This window comes from Penaeus japonicus, unplaced genomic scaffold (assembly GCF_977035675.1).
Source record: "Penaeus japonicus unplaced genomic scaffold, GWHDUDI00000001_assembly GWHDUDI00000005, whole genome shotgun sequence".
Lineage (NCBI taxonomy): Eukaryota > Metazoa > Arthropoda > Malacostraca > Decapoda > Penaeidae > Penaeus > Penaeus japonicus.
In genome coordinates, this window is record NW_028234407.1 from 5,709,102 (window position 1) to 5,724,101 (window position 15,000).

Consider the following 15,000-nt stretch of genomic DNA (forward strand, 5'->3'; position numbering starts at 1 on the left):
AAAGCACAATTTAAAAGATCACGGTTAAATGATTACACCTACTCTTTTTTTTCCCAATTATCTTCATATGACAGTTGTGCTTCAAATTGACAAAGAAAGAGGAGGTTCCAGAGCAGCACATATGTCTACAGTGCTCAGTCACCTCTGGCTTGCCCTGCACTGATTCCTCCTTCAAAGACATGCCCAAGGTAATACATGAACATTCTAAGCTGTGACCTGGAATCTTAATTTTGACCCTCTGGGTGTTTGTTTTGGAAAGGATTGGATGAGCAAACTCATCAATTTCTTAATATCTCTGTGATGCACAAAATCCTCGGGCATTTTTACTGTTTTTTTTTTATATTTTCAATATGGTAGTCAACTTTCCCCTTTGCAATACAGAGGCAGGTCCAGCAGATATGCCTCCTGCGGCGTGCTTTGGAATTCCTAAGGAGCTATCCTTCTTGGGTGACGGCCACCAAGCTAGGACAACGCCTTGGACTGGACATTTCAAAGGTCCAGAAAGTCTGGACACACTTAAAGTCTATGTTGGTGTTTGAGGACAGGGGAAGAAAAAAGTTAGTAAATGTCAGATCTTTTCTTTTACTCTCTGTCTTGATGGTAAGACATTATTGTATTTTGACTAATTGCTTTATTGTTTTTACTTTTTCTATTTCTTTATTCCAGGCACCAAAGAGTGAACAAAACCTGTGTAGAGGCTGCATATTCAAAGTATTTTGACAGTCAGACAGTGCATATGGATGGACAACAATTTGAAGATAATCAGGTAATTATCTTGCCAATGCAGTGCTTAAGCTATAGAAAATACAAAAAAGATAATGTATATAGGTATGAATAACCCACTGCGGATGGGTGTCATGACATGACGATGGACCTGACAATGGGCGTCATGAAGTACATGATGTTCACTGTGATATTTTATTCATGTTATCTTCATTGTGGATGGTTATGTTTCATAATCATTCATAACAGTACATAAATATGTAAAAATAAAGTTGCTTTTTTGTCCTCCCATAAAACAGCAATATTTCTATCACACTGAGTATAAAGAAAATAATGAGCTGATATGGACCCTAAACTACAATTTTAGTCAACTGCAGCACTGACAGAGCCTCTCTAAATACAGTAAAATGGGAACGGGGGATTGGCAAAATTTGTCTGATATACATATTACGAAGGTGAGATATATATATATATATAAAGATGGGTAGAAGTGCAGTTAATATTATGATAAAACTTTCAGATAATGCAGACACCAAAGCAAGCAGACCACAAAGAAGACTGGGATTCTGACATGACACCAGACCTCAACTTGCCAGTGCAGGTCTTCGACAGTGAAATGGAGAGCACACATGACACCCCAGTCCCTGACTCTGAGGCCACACAAGTCGTAACAGACACTGACAGCCAGATGACGACACAGAACTTCAAAGAATCCCAAGGTGAAGGACTCCCCTACACACAGCAAGGGGAGGTAGCAGATAGCACCCAGGACGTCCCAGTTGGAACACAGAAGATCATTACTCTTGGGACCGGTTTGGATGGGACTTACAGCAACTACAGCTCAGCCGTTGTGTCCCAGACCTTCGCTACTGCCGGGAATACTTTAGCAACACTAGGGGAAGAAACTGAAGAAACGCCCAATATTTGTTCCAACCCAATTGAAAGCGCTGACACCGCTAATGCTGACACAGTAATGTTCGAGGCTACCGATCATAATGGACCTTCACTGGCTAAAACACATGTTATAGAGCCCACTAACATAAGTCAGGAACACACTACAGAGAATCCTGAAAAGTCAACTGCACTTGTTTTTGAGTCTGCTGATATTAATGAGTTGCCACGTGCTGATAACCTCCAGGAGAACCAGTTACAGGTATGATCCTACTTTTTCTTGCATGATTAAGTATTGATAAGATGACAAAAAAATTAACATGGAAGGATTTGATTGTTACATCTACTAGAATCTATATATTGACATTTTTCAAAATGATTACCTTATCAACTGATAATAAAGTATAAAGAAAATTGATGTATACATGTCAAGGTTTTAAAGAAATTATATTTATTTATATATTTATAAATATATAGGAAGATAGCATTTAAGATATTCGCACAAAATAAATAGGGATTATATGAAAATGTTTATACGCTGCTTTCTGAATTAGAGATATAGACTCATTCTCTTATGTGTGAGTGGCATTGGTGTTAACACAGATATTTCAGAAGGATTAAGGGTTTCATGATGAGTATTTAAGAAAAAAAAATTGAAGTAGTTTATCAATAGGAAAATTGTTCTAAAAATAGGACAACCTAGTCTACATTATTAATAGATTTTCTGGAAGCAGTGCATGAATTACTAGCCTGCTTCTTGATAATGAAGATGGTAATTAGAACCCTGGCTATTTCACAGATGAACACGGAAGGCTCACTAGGACCAGCATGTGGAAGTGTGGAGCTACATATTCAAAATCCTGGGTCACGCAGGGCCCTCATGACCCGAAGCAGCAAGCTTTCACGAAACAAGGGCAAACAGCCTGTAACAATGGTGAGTTATTTCTAGTTATTTTGTCAGGCATGTGTTTTTTTGCAACTTTTATGTTAAACTTTTTTTTTTTTTTTTTTTTTTGTGTGTGTGCGTGTGTCTGTGTGTGTGTGTGTTTATGTGTGCATGCGTGTGTGTGTTTATGTGTGCGTGCGTGTGTGTGTGTGTTTATGTGTGCGTGTGTGTGTGCGTGTGTCTGTCTGTCTGTGTGCGTGTGTGTGTGTGTGTGTGTGTGTTTATGTGTGCATGCGTGTGTGTGTGTGTGTGTGTTTATGTGTGCGTGCGTGCGCGTGTGTGTGTGCGTGTGTGTGTGTTTATGTGTGTTTATGTGTGCGTGCGTGCGTGTGTGTGTTTATGTGTGCGTGCGTGCGTGTCTGTGTGTGTGTGTGCGTGTGTGTGTGTTTATGTGTGCATGCGTGTGTGTGTTTGTGTGTGCGTGCGTGTGTGTGTTTGTGTGTGCGTGCGTGCGTGCGTGTGTGTGTGTTTATGTGTGCGTGCGTGCGTGTGTGTGTGTGTGTGTGTGTGTGTGTGTGTTTATGTGTGCATGCATGTGTGCGTGTGTGTGTGTGTGTGTGTTTATGTGTGCGTGTGTGTGTGTGTGTGTCTGTCTGTCTGTGTGTGCGTGTGCGTGTGTCTGTCTGTCTGTGTGTGTGTATGTGTGTGTGTGTCTTCTTGCCAACATTGTTTTGCTGTCTTTTATTGTGATTTCTTTTATAACATTAATGATATTTTCCCATAATCATACTGGTATCAACTCATTAAAGTCAAGATTTGTCCTTTTTTATGATCATAGCTGCAAGTATCATGTTCAAAGTTAAGTCAAAGTAAAATTTTCACTAGAATTCAGAATTCATAAAATAGCTTGTACAACCTAAGTGGACTCGACTGTTCTCTCTCCGCAGAACCTGAATGACTTCGAAATCAGCAGTTCCCAGGGCTCACCCACACCTGAGAAACAGCAAAGGGGAAAGAGAGCCAAGATTTTGTAGGCAAACAAGTGGAAAGAGATCGACAGGTCTTACAATGCCAAAGTTTTATAACAAGAAATTTTCTGTTTATCTTTTGAAGATGCCATTTTCTGGGCCATGTTTTGTTTTATATTTCCAGTTACATTATGATTTCTATATAAGGAAGATTGGAAATTGTTAGAACTCCATTGAATGCAGGATATAGTATTTTGAAACCTATTGTGTTTAAGGCTCTACTAGCTTAGTTATACAAGGGATATTTGCAGGAATGTATGTTTAGTTTATTATTCAGTGCCACAGCTTTTAAGTTTAAAAGGCCTAAAGGCTCTTGTCTTATCTATTTTCCTCTTGCTAATCTTTTCAAGTTTATTTTCTTTAACTGTCTTTAGTCTTAGCATTGAATTTACTATTTGTCTGGTTTTATCAGTATATTCATCTAACTAAACATACAATATTTCAATCAATCAAGCAGTGTTATACTGTTAAAAGAACTGTTGTATCTGTGCAAAAGTAATTTTATTTTCTAATGAATATGGCAATTTATGGTATTGCTTTTTTGTGGGTGTGTTTTAGGCAATTATGATAAAAAAGGCTTACCTTTTCTTTATACTTTTTTTTTTTTTTTTTTTTTTTTTTTTAAGAACTGCATGTTTTACATACTGAAGTAAATTTTTGTTATATAACACTTGCAATATGGGAGTAAACATTAATTAGCGGTTTTCTTTGTCTTAAATTGATGATTATTATGAAATCCAATACCAACAGTTCAAACTCATGTAAATCTAAATTTTGATTTTTTGATTAAATGATATATGGTAATAATCATGTTTAGACTCCTTTAGTAAAGTACTTTTGCAAACTCGCAAATTAAGCTATTGTAGAATAGCAAATGATATTCAGTTACAGAAGAATGCTCAGATGTCAAGAAAAGTTGCATCTCAAAGCCTTTGAGCATAATTGCATTTTGAAACAAATGCCTAATTTTCTTATCTCCTCATAGTGACATAGTAACACTTGTAGGATTGAAATAAAACATGATCACCTTTTGATCAAGCAGAAATAGGAACTTGCTTTTTTAACCTGTTGCCACGGGGCTGTTTTGGCTCCGAGTGGTGTAAACGCCGGGGTATTTCAAACACGTAAGCCTAACACCACTGGCTGTGGCCAAGCACTACGCGCCTGATCACTCGGTGCGTCGGCTAGAAAGTAAATTGTGACAAAATATCTCGTCCCTGCCGGCTGAATTGCCACCACTGGCCATGATATCTTGTCATCCGGTACTAACGTGTTAAGTATGGGTTTGTACTTTATTGTCCACAAGAATTTCATGTTTTCATTTGTTTATGAGTAAAGCGAATCAAACTGTATATGTTATAGTGGAAAATAAATTATGTACCCTTGAAGCAGAGAACTAGTTCTTAGATAACAAAATATACACCAGCTGCAAAAATATAAATGTACCTTTAGTTGCACTGGACCATGCAGAAGCATATAATAGAATTTTTCATATAATGGTCAATAAAACCTCAGTTTCAATTATAATGTTTTTACTTGTACTTAAACATAGCATGGAATGTATGTATGTCGAAGACAAGAGGCAACTTTAAATATTAATGATAAAATGTCTCAACTTGTTCACAATATTGATCAGTAACAATGAATGAAAGTACAAGTGAACACCTTCAATGTCAATGCAAATGAAACTATCAAACAATATAAAATGTTAAGACCATATATAGCAGCATAAGTTAACATTTTACACCTGCTGATGTTAACATGCCCATAACATTAATGTAATATTGAAATTCTTTGAGAACACATTCACTAATCTGTGAAGTTTATTTTCCATGTTTTGATGAACAAGAAATGCATCTTGCTACAAACAAAAAACATTGTGTATCTCAGTATTTGTAAACTTCCATTAAGAAGATATAGATCATCACAAGTCACAGTATAAAGTATAATACAAATTAAACACACACAAAAATGCAACATAATATCAATAAACTTATTTGGTCATCTTGTAGAAATAAAATTATATATTTGTGTATATATATATAAATACTAAGGTAACTAGAACCACAAGTTATTAGCTTTGTATAAGGTCTAGTGTGTGATTAGAAGTCTGTGATATTATGTAGGTAACAAAAATGATTGTCCTAAAAATGCATTGATGCTCAACTCTGGCCTTTATGAGATATGGAGAGAAACTTTAAGAAAAAAATGTACAATCATGTCAGAAATAGTATAATTTTCTTTACAAGGTCTATGAGATCTATGTTGCATTTGCAAGATATCTTTATCAATCACAAATATGCTTGGACTTAAGGACTAAGTATTTAAAAATGCAATATTGTATTTTGAACACCATTTCAAACCAGTGCTTCAGAGAAAATACAATTATGAATAAGGTATTCATTTAAGGATGGATAAGAAGAAAAAAAAAAATAATAATAAAAAATAAAAATAATAAAAAATAAAAAAAATAAAGTAAAATAAAACTAAAAATACTGGTTATGGAGTAAATATAGTAATGACATTATCATGAGTTTAGTGTAATAACAACCTCAAAAACAACCTAATCTACACTTAATTTTGTTATCCAAATGGATTAAACAGCTGGTTATTGAAAGGGTTCCTGAAGGCACTCTGAGGCTGAGCAGGATTGACTTGAGCTCTGCCATCTGAGCCAAAGCCGGTAGTCTTGACAACCTCACATCTCACCAGCACGACGCCAGAGGGATTCACATCTACCTTGAAGCGCTTGTCAGGGAGAACGGTACCGTACTGGACGCCATCGAACAGGTCTGTTATCGCATATCCTCCAGGGAAGGCAAGACCCAACTCACGCAGTGTCACAGAAACCTAAAATACATTAATGTTAAAGTAAAAGTTTTGCTGTTGTGTCAATCAAAACAAAAGTAAATTTTCTTTGGTAGACCTTACTATTATGATCGAACAAAATAATCTCTACATAAAACTGAACTCTGAAAATGCAAAACACTGAAAATAAAATTTATTATCAGCTGATATCCAGAATAATAATCTAAAAACTTCACACTTTAATACTATTCTCACTTCAAAATAAACATAAAAATGTATATTACAACAGTTAAAATATATAATACAATTTAGTCAACACAAGTCTTTACCTCTGAAGGTGTTCCATCAGTTCGTCTATTCAGGAAAGCGATGGCATAGGAATAGTGACCCTGAGAAATTGGGGAAATTGGACGAGCCCAAATCTCAATGCCTTTGTCCTAGAAAGATAAGATACATGTAATAAACAACTTTTAAATGTTTATTATCAATTCTAAAAACCCTGTCCTCGGATGACAATATTCAAAACATATTTATATTCTCAACTCTGAATACAAAGAACAAAGAAATATAATATTGATGTTATACAGCTTATCCTAATGGTAATCTTACGTAAGCTGATAAACAAATCTTAATAATTTTTAACCTCATTCCCATATTTTTCCAAATGACAAACCAAACTCCCACACTACTGACCTTGTATATCCTCTTCCCTTGAATGCCAAGAGGATCCTGATTAACAGCAATGACAGCTTGGTTCTGCAGGATGGCCTTGTACTCTGGTCTGATTGTTCTCAAGTCCACAGACATGAGCAATGGGGCAGCGAAGATGGCCCACATTGCCATCTGAGATTTGGACTGCTCGTAGCTGAGGCCAAAGTTGCCAATGATCAACTGCAAACAATTACATCAATTGCATTACTAATGCTGCATTATATATTCTCACATCATAATGTAAGGGGGGGTGGGGGGAGAGAGAGAGAGAGAGAACATGTATCTAAACAATAAGACAATAGTAAACCACAAAGTGAATATGTGAAACAATAGTTAGAGGGGGTATACATACATTATGATAATTCTTACTTCATACTCACTACATTCATTCACATAAAAAGGGCTGGTACATACTATACACTGAGAATTCTCATTTTATACTTACTATTTTCATTCACATAAAAAAAGTGGGAATAACGACAAGATGTCCTTATCCTTGGTTCACAGAGATATGGGTGTATACAGAGGAATGTGGGAATGGAATTGAGTGGGGTGGGGGGGGTCTAAGTCAACATTATAGCAATTCTTATTTCATACTAAATTAATTCAATTCATTTGTAAATAAAAGAACAATGCTTGGGTGTGCTTGTATTAATAACTCAGGGAGACAGAGAGGTAGAATGGGATTAGGGAATGGGAGTAGTATTAAGGGAAGGGGGGGGGGGGCTGTAGAATGAAGAAATATGCCTAAAAGAACCTGAACTACTTCCTTACATTCCCTACCTTCCACTGACGGCAAAGTCAATGTGGGAGAAGAGCCTACCAAAGAATACTCAATAGTGCATCCTCAGACTTCAGGATTTGATTATAAAAAAATTAAATATACATACATCTTTATAAAGACCTTCATTAAATAAGATAAATAAAACTACTTTTCTTTCATTTACTCACACACACAAAGAATACCGTTACTAATTTCTGAGTCCTCGTACCATGTCAGGATCGTTCCAGTGTCCGGGTCCTGCATTTGCCACAATCTCGTCCTGGTTGTCGCCATAGTAGTCGATGATCCTCTGGACAGACTCCCAGGAATCTTGGATGTCATCAAAGTTCCTCCACAGGTTGCAGGTGTTAATGATAGCACTGTAGTTTGGCTGAAAATGTCACAACCTTTAGAACTGTGTGAATAATAATGATTGTAATGATAACAAAAAATGCTAATCTGTTGCTGAAATGCTCGGAAATAGCCATCAATCACTTAAATAGAGGCTGCACTGAATTGAGCAACATTGTACGCAGGTCTATTTCATCATGTTATCATTTATGTTAGTATTACAACAAATATAGATAGAAAAAACATCTGTGATACAACCAGGGAAACCATTAAACAAGCCACACTAAGCCAGTAACTCTAGAACCTGGGAACCTTACCTTTGTTTTGGGTCTTGTCAACATGCAAGAATGCAATAACAATAAACTCAAGACATGGACACTACTGCACTGAATACAATACTTCACTCAGTTAATAATGAGGAATCTTGAGTAAAGCTCAGTTGTGGGTAACATGCATTAATTGGCATAAATACTCCAATCTCAAACTTGATTCCTTTTCTGGTATTCCTTAAATTGCTCCATTTTCACATGAAGCTGAAATAACTTTAATCAATCTTGTATTTTTCATAACAATAGCTCAATCATTTTTGTTTGCATGATGAGAACAATTAAAATTCTCTACAGCTAATTAACCCTCTCTGGACGGGTGGTACACTACTGTACCGCTCATTCAAAAGCCACAATATGGTGCCACAATATGTGCCACCAGATAATGGAGGCCTAAGCGTTCAAAAGCCCCGGCATTGTGACATGCAAGGCTGGAATGCCCCCGTCGTGAGTGGGTTAACATGCCACCAATTAAAAATGCCAGTAATCTCAATTAAGGTATAATCCTACAATACCAGCAAAATGTACAGCTTAGCTCAAGAGGAATTTCTACAATACATTACTGAACAGAAATTGAGATGGGAATGGCTAGAGTTCTGGCAGACATGGTAGATAAGTCTATTCCTACATATACAGGTTAACAAGTCTGGCATTCACTAGATTCAATATTACTCTAGCAAGATTTGAATCAGTTGGCCAAATGAGGCCCCCACACTACCCCATATTATTTACACCTAGCACAGCTGACTTACAAAGGTTGACACCGACATATTTCCTTAAATGACTAATACTTTACCCCTAAACATGCCTCCTATGAGATGAGCAAGTAATACAAATAGGGGTAATAGTGATAAACATGACCTATCAATACTAAAGAAAAAAAAAAGACAGTATCTGAAATTAAGTTCTTACTCAAAGCTACACTACTCAAGTCTGGTCCCGAGCTTGCTAAACTAGTGTGGTTCAACCTGTATCGATCCTCAACCTGATTAACCCTCACTGGACGGGTGGTACACTACTGTACCGCTCATTCAAAAGCCCAGTGGCCGGGCGGCACAGTATTGTGCCAGCCATTTAATTGATTTAGGCCTAAGCGCTCGAAAGCCCCGGCATTGTGACATTCAAGGCTGGAATGCCCCCGTCGTGAGTGGGTTAAACTAAACAATTAAAAATTCATTACTCTTTAGACCTGTATGGAAATGAATATACAACAGGATTGGGGCATCCAATCAAGTGTCTGCCTTGCTTATTCATATCCATATATGAAATACACAATTTAGTATTTACTATAGATACAATATACCATTATATATGCATGCAACAATAAAAGAAAGAAACAAAAGATTAATAATAATAGCTTTACAATTTATTGTATTAACCCATTGGCTACAGTGAGGTTTTGGCCCTGCCTAGACATTTCGCCAAGGTATTCTGAAATGCACAGGCCTAATGCCATAGGCTATTTGTACGCTGAGGCCAAACAAAGCCATGATGTGGCATTCACAGTGGGAAGACAAAGCCAAGCCATGATGTGAATGTCACGTCATCCTTCGTTAAGAGGTTAAGAGAGATCTTAATCTAATATACTAAAAATAGACAATATACGAATACGATAATACCTAAAACATGCTAATCTGCAAACACAAAATTGTGAAATAGTCTCACAATGCTTACTGCTGCAGATAAAATTAACAAGAAGCCAATCCAACAGTAAAAGCAGAATACGCAAACTTTTCCAAAAAGCACACAACCTTCATTGCAAAGTTGCACTCTGCCCCTTTGAAAGAACAACTCTAAGGCTGTTAAGTTATTGTAAGCGTCAAAAATCAAACCTTGACATTGCACGTTGAGTCTCGCTCGTCCAGTCTCCCTTACCTTCATCCTCGAGTAGATCTGGTAGAACGGCCACGAGCAAGAATAGACCATTGGCCGTCCAGTCTTGTTCAGATAATATCCAAATTCTGGATACCCTGCATGACAAACCCCATCTTGTCACTCACCCAAAAATCATTTCACAGTGAGAAGGATACAGTGCTTCTGTCAACTGACTAAGTGGATATAAACACCCTGCTTGATACTGTTTCAGGTGTTAATAAACAGCAATATTACATTTTAAGCGGGAAAGGTTATTGGAGAGTGTTGGTCAATGTCGGGTCACACGTCCTCAAGAATCACCACCCAAGGTCAAAGCTCTCTACTTTTAGCCCACAAAATTAGCATTCAAGGTTCTCTTACCAAGTGGAGTACATAGTCTCTAGCTCTTATAAGAAAAAGAGGAAAGAAAAGAGTAAGTTGCAAAAACAGCAAATAAATGTATAAATGGAAAGAAAGAAAAGGTTAAATATCAAAATAAAAAATGAACTATAAATAAAATGATTTTCAAGAATATGAGGATCAACAAGGAATAAGAAATCCTAGTGACAGCCACCTTAACAAAGAAAAAAATATATATAACAGAAAGATACCTATTTTTAAATCGCTTATGTAAGTGAAAGTACGACATCTAAATGTCCAAGTAACGCCTACCGCTGTTTTCATCCTAATCTAAATCTGCAAATTCAAAATTAATTGATGATAAATTCTAACCAGGATGAAAAGAAGCAAAATCAAACTGTAGACAGATACCTAATACCCATAACAATGATTAAAAACATCATAGAACAAAGTATTTAGTTCAAAATGAAAAATAATTCTTCTCTCTCCAGTTCAGAAGCAAAATTGGTTGGAACATGATCTACACAACATACATATTCATTGCACAATGAACAGTGCAACAGGTTTAAAAAAAAACATTAAGATATGCCAGAATTTTAAAAATCATCTATGTAGCATATTCAAAGTAAAAGTTTAAAAGATAAACAATGTTAACAAAAATAAAAGTCTTTCCTCATTATCAAATTGGTCAATATAAAGTAGTGAAATACTCAATTTATACAATTTTCATAGAAATGATAAAAACAGGAGGAAGTTGGTTAGAAATACTAATCCAAAGTAAACCAGATAGAGTTTCATAAAAAAAAAAAGGTAAATCTCATTAATCTCATTAGCTACAGAATTATATAAAAAATATAAAAAATCCCTGAACCAAAATTAACCATTTTTTTCATACTGTAAGAGGTTTGAGAAACTGCATTGCTAAAGGATCTGCAAGGCCATTTCATCAAAGAACAATTCTCCAATTCATGTCTCACTAAGCAACGACAATATCATTTCACGCTGACTCTCATGACGAATGCAACAGACAAAGCAAAAAAAAATACAACAAAAAAAGCATGGCACCATTTTTTTTTTTTTGGTAGCTGCAGAAAAAAAAGAAAAAGAAAGAAACAAGAGAGAAAAAGAGAGACAGAGAGAGGTCATACATAAGAGTATGACACTACTATTTGTTTTGTGTCTTGCATGGTCTGTGTCATGTGCACAGTGGTATCTGTCCATGCTGGAGAATGCACTCCTTCTATAGTAAAGCCACGTTACATAAACCAAAGAGAGGTGGCTACATGATACAGCATCTAAGCTGACTTTCACTGGTTAATACAGCTGTGAAAAGCGTTGCAATCTTGAATTCCAATGTAATATAAAGGAACCTTACTTGTGCATCAAATCAGCTAAGACAAGCTAAGACAGTTAAATGAAGTGTCAAAGAAAATAAAAATAAACGAAATAAAAAATGAAACAAGCAAAACCTCCTTAAGCCTGGATGCTTTGCGATTCATTTTCACCAGTGTGTTCATTTCTTGCATGTCATCCTTGTCCATGTCAATAATATGAGCATTATAATCTTTCAGTTGCCTGCCCAGGGCCACACAGAATAACACAGACTTATTGCACCTTATCTTGGGCTCACTAAGATCAAGGAGGAGGTGGAAGAGGAAGAGGAAGAGGAAGAGGAAGGAGGAAGAGGAGGAGGAGGAGGAGGAAAAAGAAGAGGAAGAAGAGGAGGAGAAAGGAGGAGGAGCAAAAGTGAAGGTAGGCAGAAAATAGTAGGAAAAGTAGGGTGGTAGGGGGTAAAGAGGTGTTGAAAGTTATGGAGGGAGAAAAGAAGGAGGATGTTCTGACAATAAAGCTGAAGAAAACTTTTCTCATAAATTGATGGATTTTCATCAGAACTATCTGTCATATAGTTTCACTTTCTTTTAAAAAGCTTGATGCTGTACCTTCATATAAAAAATAATCCATATTGCAATCACAAAAGAGTCAATCAAACTGAAAGAGAAGAAGAAAAAAAGAGAGAAAAGAGTACTCTTACTTTCAGGTTTCTCTATGACAGCAGATGAAGATGCATGACAAGAAAAAAGAAAATCACAGAACAATGACTATTCATACTGCTGAAGAGTCAAAAATATTCGTAGTGAGTTGCTGTTTTTTCATTCAACTTCTCTGGATCTTGCAAGGCATGACAAATGTCAATGTAACTCTCATTATGAAATGAGGTTGAAAAAGAACAAAGATTCAAGCAATACCACTTTTGTGGCATGTCTCGCGTTAATTTTTTTTACCGTAACCATAATCAATTTCAATATAAATAATAATAATAAAAAATGAAAAAAAAAAAAGTGTAATAAAGACAAAATAAACACAAACATTTCTTTTGAGTATAGCAAGTCTTTCAGCCACAACAATAATAATACAGACAAAAATAAAGTACAACTCCAACATTCCCAGATTAATATTACACAGATCCTACCAACTGCAACTCATCGGGGGGTCCTTGTAAGGTACCTTCTTCAACCAGCAATTTAATGAATGCCCCTTATAAAGCAGGTTGGATAGCATACATGACAAACAGAGCAGAGAGCCTGGATCAGAAAAAGAGGAACAGGCCATTTGCGAAAGAACTATTGCAGTGCAAAATCTTTAGTTATTCCATATAGGTAAGATGCAATATATGGTAAGCCAGCATTATGAAAATACAGATCTGAAGTATAACTTTGTGAATGTAGTCATTATTTATGAACATTCCTTGATAAACTGGTGTGATTTCAGTAATTTTTACTGATTGTGTAATATTTTTTTAAAGCCCATTTTGTTATCATCTGGTTATCATACATACCATATCCCACTTCCTTTCAAAATTCTTCAGTGGCATGTATAAAATAGGACACTCTTGTATCCACTTTGTGCACCCAACATAGCTGCAAAAGTCCTGAGAACCACAGAAGCTTGCCCTTTCTTTCTCCTGTAGCATGGAATCACCACAGACCACCAAGACCTGTCCTTATATCCACCATTACCATAACATAATTAGCGAGTTTTGTCCAGGACCAAGGAGTATGTCCCTTAACCTGACCATACAAACACAGCAGATTCACCAACATAAAAGCTTCCCCAGAAATGCACCACAGTAAAATAAACAGATGTTGGGGGAGCAAAAAAAAAAAAAAAAAAAAAAATTACGATGAATAAATAATAAAATTTAAAAAACGGGGATGCCCTCCACCTCTAGACTCTCACCGTCATGCCGGAATACGTCTGGTAGACCGGCCACGAGCAGGAGTAGACCATGGGCCGTTGAGTTTGGTTCAAGTAGAAACCAAAGAGAGGGTAGCCTGGGTGACAAGGAAGCGGGAAAAAGAGGGAATTAGGGCAAGGTGCTAGAGCCCACTTCTAAAATTAAGAAAGTTAATAATGATCTTGATAATGGTGATAATGATGATAATGATAGGTGGTGATGATGAAAATATTAGTAAAAACAAATATCTAAAAATAAAAAAATAATATTTGTACCTATAATAATAATAATAATGATTAAAAAAAAAGCTATTACCTAATTTCAATTTTGTGTGTAAAAATAACTGCAAAAATCATAATAAAAAAAGGAAAACACTGACAGGACTATGAATTGCCTAATAGAATAACAATTAAAATAATACAATGATAATGAAAATGATAAAAATCATGAAATGATCAGAGCAAAGGAAGTTTACTTGTGATTCTTAACAAGCCAATCTCTGTGTATATCCATAAACAATTACTTCCCCTTCTTTAGGTTCTCAGAAAGATCATTGTAAAAAAGCACAAGGCAAGACAAACGCAGGAATTATAAATCCATCTTGCATCCACTAAAAACACCAGTCTGATTGCAAAAACTCAAAGGCAAACAAATACACAAGTCCAAAATGAAACCGATATACAAATATAAAAGTAAATAAGTAAAATCCAAAAGTATAATAAACAAAATAAAACGCAGCAATGAGATCACAGCCAAGAAGAGTGACAAGCATAATGTAAGAGGAGTGACAGTTATCAAGAAGCTGCACAGATAAACAAGGTGGCATTTCGCAAGCAATCGGAAGCAACTGGATTCTTCAACGGCTTACTTGACAGTCAGAAGCACTGCACCTTCGTAATCCTTTATTCTATTTGACAGTACGATAGCATGACGCAAAATATGAAGCAAAATATTTGAAAAAATAAAATAAACCATTAGTTTTGTACAAATTCAAATGCTCTCCAGAAGAGTAAAATAGAAAATGAAAACAACAGTATTTAACTAATATAATAGTACGACATTCT

The 15,000-nt window shown here is 35.9% G+C and overlaps 2 protein-coding genes across 11 annotated transcripts in view; one reads left to right on the plus strand and one right to left on the minus strand.

The window, feature by feature from the left end:
- Positions 1–5,964, plus strand: part of LOC122251462 (uncharacterized) — a 16,306-nt gene extending 10,342 nt beyond the window's left edge. Inside the window, exons 12-17 of the mRNA XM_086536879.1 lie at positions 75–188; positions 382–557; positions 667–766; positions 1,244–1,876; positions 2,414–2,548; positions 3,448–5,964. Coding sequence (XP_086393005.1) covers positions 75–188; positions 382–557; positions 667–766; positions 1,244–1,876; positions 2,414–2,548; positions 3,448–3,534 — 1,245 coding nt within the window. The 3' untranslated portion in view covers positions 3,535–5,964. The remainder of the gene's footprint in view (positions 1–74; positions 189–381; positions 558–666; positions 767–1,243; positions 1,877–2,413; positions 2,549–3,447) is intronic.
- Positions 5,044–15,000, minus strand: part of LOC122251463 (alpha-N-acetylgalactosaminidase) — a 70,528-nt gene continuing 60,571 nt past the window's right edge. For 5 of the 10 annotated variants that reach the window (XM_086536873.1, XM_086536872.1, XM_043013447.2 and 2 more), the window contains exons 6-10: positions 13,939–14,033; positions 8,040–8,201; positions 7,030–7,227; positions 6,666–6,773; positions 5,044–6,378 (exon numbers count right to left, since the gene is read on the minus strand). In XM_086536873.1, the coding sequence (XP_086392999.1) occupies positions 6,112–6,378; positions 6,666–6,773; positions 7,030–7,227; positions 8,040–8,201; positions 13,939–14,033 (830 nt within the window). In that variant the 3' untranslated portion in view covers positions 5,044–6,111. Of the gene's footprint in view, positions 6,379–6,665; positions 6,774–7,029; positions 7,228–8,039; positions 8,202–10,362; positions 10,458–13,938; positions 14,034–15,000 lie in introns of all 10 variants that reach the window. The other 5 variants (XM_086536875.1, XM_086536877.1, XM_086536876.1 and 2 more) reach the window with 1 other exon arrangement.